The 20806-nt window shown below is 53.3% G+C and overlaps 3 protein-coding genes across 4 annotated transcripts in view; 1 reads left to right on the top strand and 2 right to left on the bottom strand.

Moving 5' to 3' along the window:
* The window catches only part of RRP1 (ribosomal RNA processing 1), a 31826-nt gene extending 25827 nt beyond the window's left edge, over positions 1 to 5999 (bottom strand). For both annotated transcript variants that reach the window (XM_054576368.1, XM_054576360.1), the window contains exons 1-4: positions 5811 to 5999; positions 4809 to 4891; positions 3505 to 3562; positions 1342 to 1427 (exon numbers count right to left, since the gene is read on the bottom strand). In XM_054576368.1, coding sequence (XP_054432343.1) covers positions 1342 to 1427; positions 3505 to 3562; positions 4809 to 4891; positions 5811 to 5943 — 360 coding nt within the window. In that variant the 5' untranslated portion in view covers positions 5944 to 5999. The remainder of the gene's footprint in view (positions 1 to 1341; positions 1428 to 3504; positions 3563 to 4808; positions 4892 to 5810) is intronic.
* Positions 6000 to 9243: 3244 nt separating this feature from the next.
* CSTB (cystatin B) lies at positions 9244 to 13513 on the top strand. Its single transcript, XM_054576346.1, has 3 exons — positions 9244 to 9436; positions 12619 to 12720; positions 13136 to 13513. The coding sequence occupies exons 1-3, from the start codon at positions 9356 to 9358 to the stop codon at positions 13262 to 13264; spliced, it is 312 nt and encodes a 103-aa protein (XP_054432321.1). The 5' UTR covers positions 9244 to 9355; the 3' UTR covers positions 13265 to 13513.
* A 3533-nt stretch (positions 13514 to 17046) lies between these two features.
* The window catches only part of PDXK (pyridoxal kinase), a 28043-nt gene continuing 24283 nt past the window's right edge, over positions 17047 to 20806 (bottom strand). Inside the window, exon 11 of the mRNA XM_054578798.1 lies at positions 17047 to 20725. Coding sequence (XP_054434773.1) covers positions 20613 to 20725 — 113 coding nt within the window. The 3' untranslated portion in view covers positions 17047 to 20612. The remainder of the gene's footprint in view (positions 20726 to 20806) is intronic.

Raw genomic sequence — 20806 nt, 5'->3', positions numbered from 1 at the left:
CCCCCCAGTAGGAAGAGGCCCTGCAATAACCAGGTCGGACAAATGAGAACATCTTCTTCCCGAGAAGAAAAGAAGAGGAAAGCTTTTCTCTCTGATCTCTATGTAGTAAACTCCCCCCTAACCCTCACCATTTCAATCAAGCCCCAATGCCTGCCCTACAATCCAACTCCCCAGGACAGCGGTTCATGGTGTTTCGGACCCAGCTTCCCCACCTCCTGCGTATTAGCCCAACGAGCCTGCAGGGGGTCTAGTTGCAGGGAAAGGCGATGGAGGACAGGACAGAGCACACCCGGCAGCCAGGACTCCCGTCCCTGGGACAGTGGACCCCCTCTCTTACACAGGGCACCTGGGAAACGGGGCTCAAAAAGCAACAGAATCTATCCTCCCTAAGGCCCAGTGCACGCACCTAAGGGCAACTGTGCGCTGACTCACGTAAGAGCTCCTTTGTCTTACAAACCTGAGTTTTGTAAAAGTGCGAAGCCTGGCCCGGCCCTGCTGCCCTGCCCACTGCCTTAGCGCCCGTCTCCTTCCCGCCTCGGCTCTCTGCCTGGCCCACCGGCTGGCCCACACTTAAGTGCTATCTGTCACTGTCCATATAACTTTGACCCAACCCTGAGCGAGTGGCTAATCTGACTGACAGATCACAAGTCACTGCAGCCCCCGGGGACCCATCCTCGGTGAGGCCTGGCCGCTGCCTAGCTCAGCATCCCCAGTGATCACCTGCTCTCACAGAGCGATGCTGTCCCAAGTCCCAGTGAACACCACTGCAGAGTAAGACTGCAGTTCAACCTGGCGAATGGAAACCAGCATTTCGGAGGAAAAAACAGGAACCTACACTCCCAGGAACTCAGCATCGGAAGGAGGAAGGAAAGGGGACTCTGCATACAACAACTGTATCACTGTCCTCGCCAGAAGAAGCCGTCTTCACAGGCGGGCAGCCCGGGTGGCCCCGCGGGCCTCCGGCTCGGACACGGGCCCCGCTGGCACGCACGGGCGGTGCCACAGTTCTCCCAAGCAGGGCAATCTTAACCGTCCTCCTCTGAGCTGAAAGTCTGCGTGGCGTTTCAAGGACTGAAGTCCATACCCACTTGCCAACCCTCAGAAACAGGACAAACATTGCACGACCCTGGGCACGCGCACCCTGGACAAGACCCAGACTCCCTGAGCGACCCGTCCGGCTTGTGGGCCACAGTGGTTGCACTGCCCAGGAGCCCTCAACTCTGCCCTGTCAGGGCGGGAGGCGCAGAGGCCAGACCGCTCTGTGCTGCACCCCCACACCCCTGCTCCCCCACCGCCGGCACTGCAGGGGCCCCGGCAGAGGGGCGCAGGCAGCTTCCTCACCATGTAGAACTTGTCCAGGCGCAGTCTGTCAATGCCCGTCCACTCACGATTCATGGTCTGCCAGAAGGTCTGAAGGAACAGGTGCTCTGCAAGGGAAAAAAGGCCAGAAGAGAATCATGGAAGAACCTGGAAGCCGCTCTGGGAAGTGAGGCGAGGCACTATGAAGAAACCTGGTCAGGATGTCACATGCAACCAAACCCTGGGGTCCTCAGTCGGAGTCTGCGGAGCTGTGAGGCAGTGCCACCAATCTGGCTTCGTAAGGGGGCTGTGAGGAACCTCAGAGAGAAAAGCAGGGTTCACTACAGCCCTGAGCAGCAGCCACATTCTCTGAAGGACAGGTGCAAAGAGGAGGCAAAGCCGCTGGCAAAAAGGAGGCAGGCCAGGACACTGCCCTGGGTCCTCGGCCTCCCCGGGCTGCGGCCGAGGCCCTGCCTGGCACCCACGCCTGACCTCACTGCTTGTCCCATTAGCTGCACTGACCGATCAAGCACAAAACCCTACTGATGACGGCTAGGCCAGAGCGCCAGGGGCTGAGCCGTGTTCCTCAGACTCTTCCATTGAAGCCCTAACCCCTATACCTCAGAATGACTTTATTTGAACTTACAGTCCTGGAAGAGGTAATTAAGAAATGGGCAGCCCTGGCTGGTGTGGCTCAGTGGATTGAGCTCTGGCTAGCAAATCGAAAGGTCGCCGGTTCAATTCCCAGTCAGTGCACATGCCTGGGTTGTGCGCTGGGTCCCCAGGTGGGAGCATGCAAGAGCTAACTGATTGCTGTTTCTCTCACACATTGATGCTTCTCTCCCTCCCTCCTACTCTCCCTAAAAATAATAACTAAAATTTTTAAAAAAAGAAAAGAAATGAGCAGTGGCAGCTCATCCTGGGCTAACCCTGAAACCTGTCTCCAAGGTCCCCTTTTCTTTGACTTCTCAGTGAGCAAAGCAGCCCACCTAGACTCTCTCCTATAGCTTCTTCTACCTTCAGCCCTTCCTTGTTTCACTGTCCCCAGCTTTAATAAATGTACTCCCAAAAATCAAAAAAATAAATAAATAAAATAAAGATGTAATTGATGTTAGAAGGTCAACTGGTATGGGCCCTCATCCGATCGGACTGGTGTTTTTATAAGAGGAGATCAAGACACAGACCGACACAGGGGAATGACTGCATGAGGACACGGGGAACACGGCATGCACATGCCACGGGGAGAGGCCTGGGAGGAGCCAACCCCGCCCACACCTTGACCCTGGACACGAAGCGGCCTCTTCAGTCTGCTATAGGCTCCTCCTGCAGCGGACTGTGAGGTGGTTCGGTAATGGGCAGGCCTGCATTCGCTAACTCATTCAAGCGTCACCAGGTGAACACTCTCCACTTAGCCTTTTGCTGAACTTAAGAGTCTTCCACAGGCTCTTAGAAGGCAAAAAGTATGGAGGATAGCCAGGGTGAGGATTAAAAAGAAGTATGGAGGATAGATACAGATACGCTCCTCCACTTAATTACTCGGATGCAGTTAGAGACTCTCCCAAGTTGAGGAAGTGGTTTATGTGACTATTTGCACACATCCCCCAATTCTGATCCTCTGCCTACTTAAGTCTAACTGGACTAAACCCACCCATGCAGTTTAAGCCTCACCAGCAATGGTCCTCGTGCCTATGCCAGTGACACTGCCCGGCCCAGGCTACCTTCAGAGAGGCACGGGAAGGTTGAAAATGCTGGTGCCCAGGCCCCACCCTCAGTGCTGGACTTAAGGAGGCTAGGGTCTGGACGTCAGGGTTTCTGAAGGCTACCAAGCGACCCCAACTGGCAGGGAGCAGGGTTGCGGACTGCTGACCCTGGTCAGAGTGTAAACAAGAGTTAGGAAAGCACACTGAGGAACTTCAAAACTATCAGGTGAGAGTCAATCGAGCAGCTTGGCCATGCTACACTAGCTTGCCATTTTACTTTTAAAATGTAAGATATCAGCCCTTTAGGCTTCTGAGCTGGGCATACTGTAGGTAAATGAGTTAATCCGTGTTGAAGCATCTCACAGACTAGAAGAGCAGACACCAGATATGGGAGGGGTTGCAGCTCTAGACCTCCTGCCGTCGTCCCTACAGCCCGAGCCTTCTGTGCGTGGTAGCTGCCAGGCTCCCAGCGATGCTGGCCTTACTGAAGAGACAGGATACTCACGGGCCTCTGCGGTCTGAAAGGCATGGATGAGCTGCGAAATGGTCCTTCCCAGTTCCTCCTGTGCAGGAGACAATACAAAACTCCCTCAGCCCCTGAAGAAATGTGGTCTTACAACAACCAAAAGATAAACACTTTCAACTGTCCACCTCTCACAAGAACAGGCTTCCACTGGCTTCTTCAGCCCAGTGTGAGTGAGGTTTGTAAGCTACACCCCCACTGTGAAAGCCCTCCCCCTATAGCTGGGGCCAGCAGAACCCCGCAACAAGGGCAGTAACTGTCCTCATGACCAAGGCTGAGCCCTGAGTAACAGAGGCTGCCTGTCACAGGAGGGGGTGAGAGGGCTAGACCGAGCGGGGAGCCTCAGGACGTGCAGCCACCTGACCTGCGGAAAGAGAGGGCCAACCAGACCCTGTAAATTACTCACTGTCCACCTGGGTCACTGGCCAAGCACCACCTACTGCACTTGCTAACTAGGTAATTCCAGGGTCTCCCCTGACACTCTAGTATAGTAGGCATGGACCACAGTACAGGAATCTGCATGTTAAATACCGCCCCCACCACCCAGGGAATCTTGAAAAAAGATAAACAACTCACATCTGAGAAACATTGTTCTAAAAAGGCTAGCATTTTAGGGTAGTAAAGCTACTAGGTAAGATACCATAGTGAAATAGATAGATGCCATTATATATTTATCCAAACCCACAGAACATACACCACCAGAGGTGATCCCTCAGATAAACCATGGACGCTGGGTGACAATGATATGTCAATGTTGATTCATCAATTATAACAAATGTACCATCTGGTGAAGGGTATTAATAACAGAGGCAGCTGTGTGTGGGTGTGACTGCGGCAGGGCAGGGGGGTGAGGAAGAGGAGCAGAAGGTAATGGTAAATATCTACACCTTCCTCTCAATTTTGCTGTGAATTAAAACTGCTGTGAAAAATAAAGCTTGTTCCTTAAAAACAATACAAAAAGCTACAAGAGAAATCCATGTCTCAGAAGACAGGGACCCTCTCCTTTGGTTTCCATCATTTTGGGGCTCAGTGTGTGACGTCTCACACACACAAGAGATAACCCAGGCTTCACCCATGCGATGACCTGCCCGGACGATCACCTGTGTGGCTGTGGCGCTCATAGCAAGTGTAAGACTCACTCTAACCAAAGGTTCTGGCTCTCCAACCATTAAAAAAAAAAAAAAAGGCATCAAAGCTATAAAACTTCACCCAAGGTCAACCTCATGCCCATCTGCCCTCCTACGAACACTGCTGCTCCGCCTCCCTTTCCCTTCCCATACACCCACCTGGAGGAGCGGCTTGTCCTGCATCCACATGCAATAAAACAGTCCTTTCCATACCTTCAGCAGCTCGTCATGAGTAAAACCACCTGCACCAAAAACAGCAACACTCAGACTAAGTGGGCCAAACCTTTTAGTGCTGGGAACAAAGCCAGAGAAATGTGCCTGCCTGAACGAGACCAAAGTCCAACTACTGCAAAGGCACCCTCTCAAGTCATCCTCCTTCGCCTCCCAACTCCTAACTCCGAACTCACTGGGCCTGTGGCTGTAGGGACACCCCCAAGTAACTACCATTTCATTCCTTCAATAAAAACTGAGAATCTACAAGCATCAGGCACCACACTCCATTTGGAGGGGATTCAAAATTGAGTGAGTCACCATTTCCTGAGCTGGACAATAGCTGGCTATACAGGTGAAGTTGTCAGCGATAAATCGTCCAACTTTACACTTGGGAGTTTATGCAGTTTTCAGCGTTATTATACTTTAAGTTTCAAAAAAAAAAATGTTAACTCATCAGGCTAGCAAGGCAGAGAAATATGTAGAAGCACTCAAAATATTTAGTGAGTTCCTCACTGATCTGGCACCCTGTTCCGTGGGCAGTGGTTCTCAGACTTTAGCACTAGTTACTGGAATCACTGGGAAAACGTCTTAACACAGACTGCTGACTCTACCGCCAGTTTCTGATTCGGCAGGGCTGCGACAGACCAAGAATTTGTATTCCTACAAAATGTCCAAGTGATGCCGAAGCTGCTGAAGGCGTACCACACTTGAGAACCATTGTTACAGAGATCGGTTAACAAGCATGTTGTTTGCCTTCGCGGCGTGTGCATTACAGTGAAACTCACACGACAATCCGATAATTACACAAGGAGAATTACAGTGACAAACGCCCCAGGAAGCAGTGGAAAGTACCGCCCGCAGGCCCGCCGGGCCACGTGGAGGTTCCACGCGGTTCGGAGGCCACTCAGCCCAGACCGCCGCCCCCGCCCCCGCCAGCCACGCGCCAACCTGCAGGCCGCTGAGTCCTGGCGACGATGTATTTCCGGAGCTTCCTCACCGCCCGATCCCGGATCACCTGCTCGTTCCCTGCCAGGCGCTGCGCCAGCTGGATCTCTGGGGGAAGCTGCACCCGTGAAACCATGGCGACCCACCCCAGAGCCCCCGAGACTCGCGACCGCGTCGCTTCGTCTAGGCGCTCGGTGTGACGTCACCTCACCGCGCCTGCCTCACCCAGGCGCGCTACCAGACGTAATGCGCCCGCGCCGGCGTCGGTCGCACCGCACGCCATTGTCACAGAGCGGCCGGATCCGCGATGACAGCGCTTGACAGCTGTAACTAAAGGGAGATCACTAAGTGTGTGCCTGCCTTCTAGGCGGGGCCTTGGTTTAACTCGGTTGATGACATAGGAATGGTAGAGTTGGACAAAACCCTGTGCAGCCCCCAATGAATCTTTGATCCAGGCGAAAGTAATCAGAAAATGGCAAAAGGGCTGAGAAAGCTGGTCGAGATAGGGTCTGCAGGAATATCAGCTCCCTCCCCCGCAAATGGCCTGCCACAGCTGGCGCGGGCGCCCTCTCCCAGGCAGCACCATCACCTGTGCGCAGTCTAGGCTGACCCTCATGCAGCTTTCAGGTCTGCCCTCGGCTTTCAGGACACAGGAAGGCCGCGCAGGCGCACAAGAAGACAGTCACTCCCCATCTCGTTTTGGGGTAGTCTGCAAGACTATTGTCCTGGTATCTTCACAGAGGTAATGTCATGGACGAAGGAATGATTAAATGTCTATACAAAGGAGAGGATATACAGTGCATATACAAATCTTGATTGGATCCTGGTTCAAAGAAAAAGCTGTAAATGTCATTTTGGACGCAACTGGGAAAGCTTGCGTATAGACTAGGTGTTAGATTATAGTGCAGAATAATTGCTTATTTTCTTAGGTGTGTCTGTGTAGTGTTTACATTTATGCATAATGGACTCAGTAGACTTTTTCTATAAAGGGCCACCTGTCAGGGAACTCCAAGCCCAGGCTTGTTGATCTGCTAGGTTAGGAGGATGCAGGGCTACGATTTATTAGGGCAAAAGGATACAAGGCAAAATCGGCACAGGGAAAAGGCCTGGGGAGAGAGTCCAGGGGACACCAGGAGGAAGATTCCAGAATCCTCTCCAGGTGGAGTCACACAGGCCATGCTTAACTCCCCAGCGAGGAGCTGTGACAACACATGTGAGGGAGCAAAATGGAGAAACACACTTTTACATCAGTGGGTGCAGGGTAATTCGCATTTACCATTTACAGTAAATAGAGATGGTATGTGGGCAACAAGGTAACCGGGATTTCTGGTCATCCATCAATGCCAGTGTGATTATGCATCCAAGGGATCTGGCAAAGCAAATTACTCTGACTTTTCAAAGGTATGTTATCCTAGATACATAAGAACAATGGACAGGGCTCACAGAAGGTAAAGACTGACCTTTTATTCAGGAAGCTATAAGCCTGCAACACGATTACTCACCACGACCTGCCCAGCCAGGAATTTATGATCAGGTCACCTTGTGTGGTTACTTTCAGGGACTGAACTGTCAAGCCCACCAGGTAGCCCCATGAGTTTGTCAGGTCTGCTCTGTAGCCCCTTTTTCGTTCACACATTCATTCATTCAATTATGAGTGTACTGTGGGGGTCTCTCCTTCCCCTCTCCCCAGGGCTCAACCACATCTGGCCTCCCACCCTTCCCTAAAATTACAGACCAGGCTCTCCTCTGGCAGGTACCAGAAAGGCTTGCCTCCCCCCCCACCCCGGTCCTATACCTGCTCATGGACCATTCCCGCTGGGGCTCTGCACTGGAGCCCCCAGGAGGCAAGACTGGGCCTGCTCCTGCAGCCAGCACCCAGTGGCAGTGGCCCAGCATCCACCGGGGTGCAGCCCTGGAGTCAGGGAAGAGGGTGTAGCTGGAACGCCTCTCCCACCCCAGCCTGAGGCCCTTGGCATCATCTCAACCCTGGACTCCTTTATGCCTCCTCTGTTCACCCATGTCAGCCCTTTATTATGTCCCTAGGTCACTTACTGGTGACACCCAGAGTGGCTGGAACAAGGAGGGGTGCTGGGCTGAGCCTTGCAGATGAGGGATACAAAGCAGTCCAATGCACTCGGGAGTGAGATCCGGCAGGGCCTAATCCAGACTAGGATGCCCTGGCAGCTCCTGCCCTTTTCCCCGGCTACTCCTGGAGCCCACTGGGCACAGGCTTCTCTCTTTTTCTGCCCTCTGTGGCTCTCAGGTTCAGCTCCCACTTGTCTTTGGGCCCCCTGCCCCACTAATCTGCCCTGCAGGGGGCCAAGGCCACTCAGGGGCTTCTCCAGGGCCCACACCCACACCCCGCCTACTGGGTGACCCATGATCTCCTCTACAAAGCCCACACCCGCCCCTGCTTAAATCCCCGTTTACCCTGCAGGGCCACGCCCATCCCAGCGCCTGAACAAACCCCATCTCCTCTGCAGAACCCATACCCACCGCTCACTGGGCCTAGGGAGCAAAATGGAGAAACACACTCCTTTTACATCGGTGGGCACAGGAGAGTTCACATGTCCCCTGCAGGACCATGCCCACTCCTGCAGCGCCTACCTCCACTGTCCCTGGCAGGGCCCTATCCAAGAGAGAACATTTCTCCTTCTTCCCTTCTAGGTTATTTGGCTGGTCTAATAATTAACTTGACATAGGACGGATTAACAGGGGAAAAACAAATTTAATCTCATACATACAGAGCCCCATAAAGATATGAGATCCAAAGGCCGTCAGGCAGCTTAGGTCTGTAACGATCCAGAGCTAAGGGCCGGATTCTGGGCTGCAGAGAGGAAAGCCAATCACAGGAAGATGGGGAGAGCCGATATTTGATAGATGTCTGTCCTGAGCTGCAGGTGAGTCTCAGGTTAAAATATATATATTTATATATTTACCTTTATATTCATATATTGCTCGCTCTCTGAACCAGGCTCCCTGTTTAAATGCTTTCAGGCAATTAAGGGAGAGGCAAAGGTTCTCCCGCCCCCGCATTGGCTGGGTCTTGATTGCCTTCTGCTGAAAATAATCTACATGCCAAAGTGGCCCATTTTGGGTGGCGGATTCTGCTCCCCTTCAGCCCACGCGCACATCGAGAGGATCAGGCTCCTAACAGCCCCACCACCATACCTTCGCCCCCAACACGTGTGCGCGCGCAGAGCCCGATAAACCCCCACCCTCCAGGGCCCGGGCCCCCACCACGCTTCCCCAGCTCCAAACTCTGCGGCCAGTAAGACCGACACCAAAGCCGTGGTGGGAACGGACACGCGCCCCTGCTCCTCTCATGGTGCCCTGCGCGAGGCTCCCAGGTTGCGCAGCTCACCCGCCCCACAGCCCCGCGCGCGCCCTGCCTCTCCCACTAGACCGCGCCCTCCCCGCGCCGTCACGTGGCTCCGCCCACATGTCACATGACTTTGCGGATTTAGGGTGGAGGCCGTCTGCACTCCTAGCCACTTTAGCCGAAAGTTCTTCTGTGCTTGCTGCTCTTCTGCGCACGCTGCCCCTCCATGAGCTGTAGAGGGATGATGTGCGGTGGGTGTTCCGCCACCAAGCCCGCCACGGCTGAGATCCAGGCCATCGCCGACCAGGTAGGCGGGCTGGGTCCTAGCGAGCCCGGGGTCGATTCGGCCCTGAACGCACAGGGGCAGCGCCCGCTGGGACGCGGAGGTCGCAGCTGAAATGCGCGCGTTTCGGACGTGACCAGTGAGGCTAGGCTGGGACAGGGACAGAAGGGCCTCGGCTTTTGGGGACCACGCCCTGAGGCGCTCAGAGGGAAGAGCCTGGTATGTTGGTCCTCAGGCGGTTTAGGGGAAAACCAGAGACCAGGAGGTAGAGCAGGTGGGGTGGAAGTTAATAGTCACTGAACCTGGGGAGGGGTATGCAGGGATCCTGAACTTACATTCCCCGTGTAAGTTCGGAATTATCTCCAAATAAACGTTTTAAAACAAAACAGAAACCAGACTGGGATGCAGAGGCAGAGCCTGGGTCAGACCCTGGGCAGCGCCTGATTCCAATGCCTCGGTGTCCTTGTCTGTAAAGTGGGCATCACTGAGGCGCCTTCATAAAAAGTTCTGGGGAGGGTGGAATGGCGGGGCCACACGAAGGCTCGCGGAGAAGACGAAAAGCACAACAAACTTGTTTCTCCTGTAAGTCTCCCCTTGCTTTCTCTTCCCTAACCCGAGGGAATGCGTGCGCCCCTTGTGGTTTAGACCACCTGACCACAGTGCAGGGTGGTGAGTCAGTCCCATGAGACTGTAACAAAGAGGAATTTGCAGGGACTGCCTGGGGAGCCAGCTTGGACGAGGTGCCGCCCCACGCTGCTCACAGAGCCCAGCTCTTCCTTGCTGCTGTTCCTGGCTTCCCAAGCCTAAGAAATGTCTCACTTAAGTGAGCTTTGTGCAGTAAGCTCATTCAGGAGGGGAGAGTTGCTGCCTTGGGGCTCCTGAATTCGGTGGTGGTCACTTGAAAGTGGCAAGTAAGAGGGCGGCAAGCCGGGAGGCAGTTCTTGAGGGTGGGCCATTGTCTGGTGGCTGGTAGAGGACTGGGGCAGGGACATGGTCTTGTGACCATTTGTACTGACCCCCTCTTCAAAGCACTCAGGGCTGCAGGTGAGGAGAAGAGAGGTCAGAGAGAGAGCCCCAGCCGGAAGGATGTCAGAGTCCCGAATTCTCCTCAGCCCCCTTGAGGACTGTCCCATCGGTCCTGACCTCGGCCTTCCCCGGCGTTCTGAGGGTTGGTAACTCGCAGTTTCCTAACCGTCGCTGGGCTTCCTGCGCTCCTCTTGGCTCCAGTCCAGCCATCTCTGTCCTGGTCAACAGCAGTATCAGTGAACTGTCACTGCAGGCAGTGGCCAGCCTGGCCTGGCCGTGGAGGCTGCCGCATTCATAGTCCCGCCACCTACATTTGCGTCGTCTCACCATTCCTTGCAAATAGCTGGGGCTTTCCTGCCTCTGCTCCTGAAATAGGCCAAGAGGGAAGCAGTTCCTTCCCAGACTCCAGGGAAGGTTTGTGGGTGCCACTCACTGCCTTGGGCGCGTCCACCATCTGCAGAGTTAGGTCCCTACAGACCAAGCACAGGCACTTTGCATGAACAAGGCTGCTACAGGTAAGCCTCCAGACACAGGTAGGCCCGAAATGAGAACCCTGCCAGCTGCGTGGAGAGGGCAGAGGAAAGGCAGGATGGGCCTGCTGTGTCCCTACCTGACCCTCTGTGACCCTTCCTCTTGCCCCGAGCTGCCCGGACTGCATTCTCCTTCCCATTCTTATCCCTGGGAAGGGCCCCTCCCTGAAGGCACAGGGCCGCCACAGCGACTCCTGTGCTTGTGATGAGGGTGACACCCCTGGGCCCCCAGCAGCTAGCCTGCTTCCTGCATCTGCCTTAACTAAAACCCTCTGACCCTCCAGAACTAGTCTCGTCGCTCCAGCGAAAGTCAACATGTTCCTGTGCCTACTAATTAATTTAGATAGCAGATTAGATTTTAAATTAAGAAAAAATAAATTTAAAAAACAAACCTGCTTTCTCCTTCCCCCGTAAAGATGCCCACTTACTATGAGGCCAGGATCCTGGGAGATGGGATTGAGCCAAATGGATGATTGATCCCTTTGAGATTTAGGATTAGGATCAACCTCTCCCCAAAGGCACTCATCCTCAGGAAGTCATCTAAAAATGCAGGACAACACCCTTTACCTGCAAAGCACTTTCTCTGCTGCCTTATCTGTTCCAGGAGAATTTAGGAAAAGCCTAAGTGCCCAGTAGGGGGAAGTGAAGAGAATTAAAACATCTGTAAGGTGGAAGATTAAATCTAAAATTAAAATTAATTTCCGTTTAAAATTTTAAACTGTTTTAAGTTTTTAATTTTAAAAGAGTAACTGTTTGCATGTTAAGTAAAAAGAAAACCAGGGTATAAACTTTTGTCGGGTTGACAAAAAAAATCCACTTAAGTTTTCTGTAAAATAAGAGACATGTTTTTCATTATCACTAATAACTTTACTGATTTGGATAGTTTGAGTATGTTGGCTATCTCTGGCATTGTAGACTGTTGATTGTTCTCAATTACTGTTTCAATTTGATCTCTATCAACTTCAACCCGTCTACCCGACTGTGGAGCGTCATCCAGCAAGAAATCTTCAGCATGAGACTTTGCAAACCACTGTTGACACATATGATCCATCACAGCACCTTCTCCATATACTGCACAAATCTTGTTTTGCGTTTTAGTTGTATTTTTACCTTTCTTGAAATAAGAAAGCATACACCAAAATGTTGCATATTTTCTTCCATCTTCAGTATTAAAATGGCTACACAAAAATTCACCAATTTTAATGTTTTTTCAATGCACATTGCTGTGACAGCTGTTACAATCCAATGTAACTAAATTGTTTTGAATGAAGTTAAAGACAAGCACTACTAGAGCCACCTTATGGGGAAAAAAACAAATGAAATTTTTAGCCAACTCAATAGTGTCAATACTGTGGGAAAATGTGAAAATTTCCTACACCTAGAAAAGAAAGGGCAAGGGAGATACTGAAATCATACCTTTGAAACTTTAGTGGAATTAAGGAATTGTTTGCTGTGCTTTGCCATTAGTGTGAACAGTTTAATACGTCTCCTCCATCGCAAGGAGCAATGGCATCATGGAAAATCTGTAAAGGGTAGACCTTAGAGGTTAATTTGTAACACTTAACGTGAAGTAAAAAGAAGCTCATGCATCAGTCATTTACTCATCCAGGAAGGGAGCCACTGAGTTTTCCCTTCTGTCCCGTCCCCTAGGTGAAGTCCCAGCTGGAGGAGAAAGAAAACAAGAAGTACACCATGTTTAAGGCTGTGGAGTACCAGAGCCAGCTGGTCGCGGGGACTAACTACTTCATCAAGGTGGAGTGTTGGCTACATGGGTGCTCTTACAGACCTGGGTGGTGGGGGACTCATAGGTGCCAGAACCAGGGTGTTAAAGGAGGTCCTGCGGCCATCCGCGGCCTCGGGGCATTTGTCCCCGGTCAAATGAGTGTACATGCAAGCATGCAGGCCTCCGTGGAGGAGGGGACTGAGCCTTCCGGGCAACTAGGGGCTCTGCTGGAACAAATGTGGGGTGCCAAGGGTGCTGGTGGGGGCGATGGGCGTCTGCTGTGCCCCAGGGAGGAAGGTGAGAATGTCATCACCCTAGTTGCTGATGCCCTCAAGGGACGCAGCCTCCACGCACCCAGGGCCTCTCTCACACAGTCCGGGCGAGCTGGGGGCTTGAGGTCAGAGGGAGCACCTGCCTCCCACCCTCACTCCACTCTCTTTGCAGGTTCAAGTTGAAGATGATGACTTCATCCACATCCGAGTGTATGAAAGTCTCCCGCATGAAAATAAGCCCTTGGCCTTGCACAGCTATCAGACCAACAAGACCAGTCATGACAAGCTGACCTATTTCTAGTTCTGGATTTTGAACTGAACCCATTATCCATGTGGTTCTCTGTCTTCTGATTATGTGTCTGTGGTCATAAATGATTGATGTCACTACACTGTGCCTCTTTTGCTGGAGGGGCTGTTCTGCACCCATCTGGTGTCTCTGTTTCTGACTTTTAATGGTGTGATTTTCCTCCCAATCAATGATTTTAACTGAGTTGCTCTCAAAGAGGGCTTAGATTAGTTCTAAATACATATATTTCTGAGTCTTTGCAAATTTCCTCGTTTTGGATTTTTTTCATTTGAAACCATAATCACCATATAGAAGTGTCTAGAAGTGTTTACAAAGTTCTTTCATGGCCATGTGCCGGCCTGAGCTGGCTGAAGACCCCTTCCACCTGGGGAGGAGAGCCCAGCAAGGTCACTCCAGGTCATAGCCACTGGGTGGTAGGCTCAGGATTCCAGGAGTCAGGGTTCCAGTCACCGCTCTGGACACTGTTGCTTGGACTTGGTGCCGTCTCCAGGGCTTGGCTTCCTCTGTAAATAAGGGGATTCGAGTAAACCCAATTCTTGACTGTTACCTCCAGGTGTGCTCAGACACAGCCACACACTTGACATTTCCATGGCAATGAACAGATGCAGTGACATCGTAGGTACCAGGGTCCTGCAAACCACCTGTACCGCTGTCCCGAGCACCATCAGCCGGGGAGGCTGTCGAGCTCATCCGCTAAGCCAGCTGTGTGTGCGTAAAGCCAGAGCAACTGACAAGAGCACGTCTGATGTAACAGTGCTCTCAGTTTCAACAGGGCTCAGTGCCCACCCGTGAAGTCGGTCCACTGGTTGGCTTGCCCTGTGTGTGTGTATAAAATGGAATTTAAAAGACTACCCCCAACATAAGAGTCATGACGGGTGATACATCTGTGCGGCTCAGGGTCAAGGTAAAAAGTGTCCCTGAGGGCTGATGTGGGTCTGACGATCCTGAGCCGCGCTTCACTTCTTGGCAGCGGGTGGCGTTTTGTGCTAGGGTCAGGCTGGGTCGTGTGAAGAGCACAAGGGCAGAATGGTGGGCGTGCACAGCCTGCAAAGCAGTAGTGGGACATCTCCGTGTGTATTCTCATCGCCATGAACTGCGAATAAAGCCCCCTCCCTTTTATTAAGATCTTATTTTTAGAGAGGGGGGGAGGGAGAAGAGAGAAACATCAGTCAGGTGCCTCTTGCACGCCCCTGACTGGGGACCTGGCCCTCCACCCAAGCTTGTGTCCTGACTGGGAATCAAACTGGCGACCTTTTGCCTTGTGGGACAATGCTCAATCAAGCTCACCAGTCAGGGCAACAATGGAACAGTCATAACACACTCTTAGTTTTGGCAGAGTGAAGCAATTTGGTGCTGAGGTGAAGACCTAGTACAGTTCCCACCTGGGGACCTGCAGGGTCAGGCAGAGGGAGATACCATTTAGGTTGATGATAGGGCCGTGCCCTGCAGGCAGGGAGCTCCCACCAGCCAGTTCTGGGTGTGCCTGTGGGGGTAAGACAGGTGGCGGCAGTTATCCAATGCTGTGACATACCAACGCCACTGGGCCGGGCACTTTACAATGGTTAGGTGTATGCTGTGTGAATGTCTCCTCCATAAAACACAGCACAGGACAGTAAGCCAGAGCCAGTTCAGGGGCACCTTTGGCAGAGGGTTTGGGGAACAAACTCTGGGCTGGGGCACTTCCATCTGCGCACCAGGCCCAGCCTTTCCTCTGCCTGCCCTGGGCCCTGACCTGTGGGGACGCCCTCACCCTTTGTCCTCCAGCAGCTTGCTGCAGGGACCACCTCAAAAGTTCGGTGCCAGAGCTCCTGGTTACTGGCACCTCACACCAAGATGGTATTTCCCCTTCCCCACCCCATGTGACCGCTCCCCCTTTCCACATACTTGTAAATGGCCTCTTTATTTCCCCAGCACCAGGAAGACAGTGGTCAAGGGACACTGCACCCCTGTCACCAGCCACGCTTGCCCAGCTGTCCACGTTGCCTGGGGATGACCTGAGGGTTGATCTACAAGTGCGGGAGGGTGGATAGGACCTACTGGGCTAGTAGAACTGGAGCTGTCCCCATGCAGGTGAAGGAACTGGAACCCAGGAAGGGCAGTGACACCTGATCAGTGACCAGAGCTGGTCCTCAGAACACAGCAGGGACAGGCCAGGAAAGGGAGCCCCACCCTGCTCTGACCACTGGGGGGGGGCGTCCTGCAGGCACCCTGAGGGTCTGGAGCCCGCTGCCTGGGACGTACAGGGCAGCACCCAGGACAAAGACCAGAGCGGGTCTGGTGAGAGGGGACCTGGGCCTCAGAGAGCAGGGCAGGGCAGGCCCTTTCTTTAAGAGGGAGACATTTCAGGGACAGCAGTGACTATGGCTTGGTTAGCGCGGTGTAGGTGAACGAAAGGGAATCCTGTGGGGAAAAGAAATCCTCACGCTTCACCACAATCGCCATGAAAATATTTATTTGCAGGGAATTGTACGTGGACAGGCGCAGGGCACACAGACAGGCCTCGACAATGCTGACCAGTGTTTTACATTTACAAACATGTCCACACGCGCACAGTGCGCAGCGCTGGTCGTCACGGGGCTGGCAGAACCATCACCGAATCTCACAGAGATCGACCCACTCACAGCCGGGACCCGGGGCCACATGCTTTGTTCCCAGGCTGCATTAAACCCTGAGAAGCCTCCAGAATCCAAGTTCCTTCCCAGGAACTTCCCAGTAGCATTGGGCGAGCTTCAAGTCAGCACCTCAGTCCTCCTGTTGTTACAGTTTTGCAATCATTGGTTGAAATGCCAACTAAAATTCCAAATTGGCATCCAAAACACCACCAGGCCAATGTGGAGATTAAGACTTCCAGTTCCCCAAATGTTAACATCGACACCTCCCGTCACCAAGACAAGCGTCGCAGAACCAGCCCAGGGTGCCGCCACCGCGGAGGGCTGGCCCCCTCTCTCCAGCTGACTCGCAGACCACAATGTCCCAGCCGGGGCAAGTGACCGAAGGCCTCAGGAAGGCGTCTCCTACAGATTGGGCTTCCTGTCACACACAGACTGGAACTTGCCCTCCCTGGTGTGCAGCTAGAGAGGAGGGAGTCTGCAGGTTGGGGGCTCCACTCACGACGACCACCCTGAGGCAGAACTCAGAGGCAGGCACGAAGCCTTGCTCTGAGCACAGGGCTCTGCTTGGCTTAGACAGTGGGAAAGCTTTTATAATTTTTATTTTTAAAAGATTTTATTTTTTAGAGAGAGGGAGGGAGGGAAAGAAGCATCAACATGAGAAACAACACTTGGTAGCCTCTCATACACACCTGGAATGGGGACCGAACCCACAACCCAGGCACAACCCTGACTGCAAGTCGAACCAGAGACCCTTAGCTTTTTGGGACAATACCCAACCAAGCCACACTAGTTGGGGCCAGTGAGAAAGCTTTTTAAATACTTGTTTACTTTGCCAGCATTTAAAAAGAAAACTCTAGCAGAAGACTTCCATTAATAGTTTTAAAATATTCTCTAAGTCAGACCTAAAATTACTCATTGATCTGTTCTGTGAACAGACTGAACACTTTGTGTTGTGAGCTAAGACCTCTAATGAAAGGCAGGAATGTGGTTTGTAAGACATTGTTTTTTAATCAGTTAAACAGAAAACATTTTGCACCGAGAATAAACTGCAGACGTCCACAAGACACATGCACTACAAGAACTGAGAGCCCCCCGCCCCCGGCTCCAGCGCGACAGTTTGCCCCGTCAGGGCTTCCAGACAGCAGTGAGGAGTGCGGCTCAGGGGGAACTGTGGAGCGTCCCCGGGGAGGGGACACACGCAGGGCCCCCCGCCCTGTACACTGCCACAGACTGCGGGAGGTGACGTGGAATAGAAACAGGTGGGTTCAGCAGCAGTACCATTGAGGGACAAAATTGAGTTTGGGGACAAAACTGAGATGTGGCTCCCACCCAGACACAGAAAACCACGCCACATTCATAACGTCCCCAGCTGCACATAATCCACTCAGTTCAATCACGAACCCCCTCCTTCCTTTAAGCCCAGGTAGGTACTGGGAGGCTCGCACGGGGAGGCTCGTGTGAAGGAGGCCCCAAAGGGCAGGTGGGGAACAGAGAAGGAAGACACGGATACCTAGCTATTCTGGCACTGAACACAGTCCGGTCACATGGTGTCTCTGATTCACAGAGGTGGACCGATGCCCCGGGCAGGCGGGTGGTCCCATCCAAGGACAGGAAAGACCAGGAGACGGTGTGTGTGCACCGGCGGTCCAGCAGCCAGTCGGCAGAGGGGCCTGCAGCTCCCACGTGTTTGTCACACGGATGGTGGCGGTGGGGAGGTGACCGTTCCATCAAGACTCAGGCATCACGCCGCAAGCCTGTGTTCTCAGCGCTCCAACACCCTCCACTTACGTGGAGCAGGTGAGCCAAGCCAGGCTCAGTCCATTGGAAAATTAAACATTTTAAAAATTGGTCCTAGTAACTGTGAGAGCAGGACCACACACAAAGCATTGTTTTCACCATCACTGATGTGTATTGCAAAGATAAGGCCAACTAACACAATTCCCTTCACAGGGCTTGGCAATGATATAAGACTGGTTTAAAAAAGGAGGGGATCCTACTTTGTAATTCATCTTGAAGGTCTACGGGAGGTTTAAAACACTGAAAAGTGTTGAAATCTGCACTCTAACAATCTCCAGTGTTAATATAAATTATCATTTTGCATGTCACTAAGCTATGTAAAGTAAAAACAAAGATCAATTCTAATGTGGACCCAGCCTGTATGAAAAACTGCCAGGGGCCGGGGCTGACTTCTAGATGGGAAATTCCACACACAGACAGCCCAGGGGCTTCCGCTGCCCGGGTGGGAGACAGGCAGACAGGACCCGTGGGCGTAGAGACAAGCTGAGCGCGCGCAGACTCAGCAGCATGGGCATGGGAACGTGGGGCTCAGCCTCCCACGGAAGCTCGACGTGTTCCTACAGGAGCCCCACACTCTGCAGAGGCTCTCGGGGCCCCCAGCTGCCTTCTCGTAGTACAGACCACTCAGCCCCATCTCCCTGTGTTGAAGCTTTCTAGCCCAAGGACACAGAAAAGTCTCTGGTGGAGCCCAAGTCCATGGTCCTACAGAAGCTCTGTGGGTGGAAAAAGTCTCATCCCTCTGCATATAATACAGGCAAGGAAAAGAATGAAACCCCATGTGGGGACAAGCCTCAGAAAGAAAACCAAAGAACCAAGAATCGCATAGTGTTTGGGGTATGTTTCCCTTCAAATTCGCTGTACACACGGGGTAAGCCCAACACCCAAAGCCGTGTTTTCCAGGTGGGTTTTCACTCTTATGGAAGACAGATACATATGGGTTCTTTCCCCAGCCCTGTACTGGCTCTGGATGTTAAAATAAAAAAGGACACGCTCTCCCTCCTGGAGCACCCTGGAGCCTTTGGCCTCCTGTCTTCTTCCCCCACAGGCATGCATCTCCTAAGCTCTAAGGGACCCCACAAGACTTGTGACCAGGGAAGCAATGGGCAGTGGCAGCTCGCCCTGGGCTGACCCCCTGAACAAGCTTCCAAGGCCCCCCTTGCTCTTTCAGCTGAGCCAAAGCAGCCCCGCCTAAGCGCTCTCCTTTTGCTGCTTCTATCCTAAGCCTTCTTGTTTCATTTTCCCAGCTTTAATAAACATCCTCTCAAAGCAAAAAATAAAACAAAAAAAGAGAAGCCTTTCCTCACAGCCGGCTCCCCAGCTCTACTTGGCAGTGGCAGAATGTTCCCTTAAAGGCGCCACACAGGCACATGGCCCTGGGTGACTTTGGTTGGTCCCTACGTGCACCCTGTGGGGAGGCTGCCTCTGCTGGGCGGCAGGCCGCTCCTTCCTCCTCCGGGTCCAGTGGGCCCCACAGGGACCAAGAGGTCGGCTCTGCCCCGGGGCTTGGAGGAGCCTGGTCCACAGAGGCCCTGGGCCTGCGCGCGGGCCGCCGGGAGCACTGCGGCACCAAGTGAGGACGTTCACAAGGGGCAGCGGGAAGCGGGGCGGGGAGTTCAGTGGAGAGGGGCATCTCTTCTTTTTGGGTGTTTTCTAGAGTGAAGAATGTATGCTCAGTAGATTGCGGGCCCCTGCCTCTGGGCACGGAATGTGGGTGGGGGAACAAGGGCTGCCCTCAGAGTCTGTTTTCCAAGGGGTCCCATCTGGGTCCCCGTGTCCTGTACCGCCCTCTCCCCTCCAGGCTGTAGGCTCCCAGGGGGTGCAAACCTCTGCACCCCCAGAGTGGGGGCGGGATGCCGTGGTCCAGGCAGACTGTCTTTAGGGTGGGCATCCCGCCTGTAGCCACGCCTAGGGTACCCCAGAATTCTGGGCAAGGGGAGCCAAGGGGGTCACGCTGGCAGCGGATGACTGGACTACTGTCCGGGCAGAGGGGTCAGATGTGTCAACTGTGGGGGCAGGAGCCCACCGGGGCCCTCTGTACCTGTCTGCACACTAACTCTGTGGCACAATGGGGTCACTGGCAGCGGGTGGCAAACGCGCAGTTTCTAAGCTGTTGTGCCATAAACAGGGCATTTTCCAAAAGGAGCCCGGTGTGGCATCTTCCCAGACACCTGAGCCCTGCACCCACCTTCCCTTCACCGGCATCTCTGCACCTTGCTCCGCAGGTCCCCAGAGACACTTGGTGACAGGGTGGTCCCACTGACACACGTGAGATTTGTGGACTGACTTGAATTTTGGGGTCCCAGAAAGGTCCCTGCCAAAGTGACTGTGCAGGCCCGTGTGTCTGGGCCAGCTGGCAGTCACCTGTCCCGATGGGGAACAGAAGCGGAATGTCTGAAACGCCCCGCAACCTACCGAGCAGCAAAAGAACAAAAGTCCTGAAGCAGGAATGGAGAGGAGATCAGAACGGCAATAAAGTAATTTGGCAAAATTTGTCCGGATACGAGTGGTTAACACTGAGCTCGTTCCCAGAGACACACAGATAAGCCCCCGCCACCCTGGGGCCCAGTGGGTAATTCAATGGTGGGAGCCGATATGACCCTCTGGGGGCAGAAGCCCCCCCACCAAGTGCCACCCCCTAGCTGGGGGGAACGCCCCGAGAGAGTGACCACAGAGCTGGTTTTCCAGAGGCCCAGGAGCCTCAGTGGGGAAGGGGAGCTGGTTTTCCAAATCACCCATTTCTGTGATCACTTGGTTAGTTTTAAAAAGCACGACTGGCACAATTTCACAATTAAGACCAGTTGATGCTGGACACTCACAAAAGAAAAAAAATGTCAAGTGTCGGTCACGGCTCTAAGGCAGACGTTACATTTTTCACAGGGATGAAGACGGACACACCGACACACTGTGTGTCAGGAGGTGGGCACACGAGGCCCTCACAGCACCGTGGCCTGGACGACGATCTCCGGGTTCTCGATGTCCCTTTTGCTCTGGACCATCCTCAGCTCCAGCTGGGCCGAGCTGGGCTTCTGCCCTTCCCCAGCCTGGGCTGCAGGACAGGCGAAGCATTAGAGTTGGGGGCAGAGCAGGGGGAGGGCTGTCCCTGGGGTTCCCAGCTCGGGGGGGAGCT

Source organism: Pteronotus mesoamericanus, unplaced genomic scaffold, assembly GCF_021234165.1.
Source record: "Pteronotus mesoamericanus isolate MK-2021 breed Mesoamerican mustached bat unplaced genomic scaffold, CSHL_Meso_final contig_116, whole genome shotgun sequence".
NCBI lineage: Eukaryota > Metazoa > Chordata > Mammalia > Chiroptera > Mormoopidae > Pteronotus > Pteronotus mesoamericanus.
The sequence above is the reverse complement of the archived record's forward strand: the minus strand, read 5'-3'. Positions and strand labels throughout refer to the sequence as shown.

Excerpts from the sequence above, each read along its gene's own strand:
- CSTB (XM_054576346.1), top strand. The coding sequence starts at position 9,356 with ATGAGCTGTAGAGGGATGATGTGCGGTGGGTGTTCCGCCACCAAGCCC. Across the intron at positions 9,437-12,618 it reads TCCAGGCCATCGCCGACCAG|GTGAAGTCCCAGCTGGAGGA; the intron begins GTAGGCGGGCTG and ends CCCGTCCCCTAG. Across the intron at positions 12,721-13,135 it reads GGACTAACTACTTCATCAAG|GTTCAAGTTGAAGATGATGA; the intron begins GTGGAGTGTTGG and ends CTCTCTTTGCAG.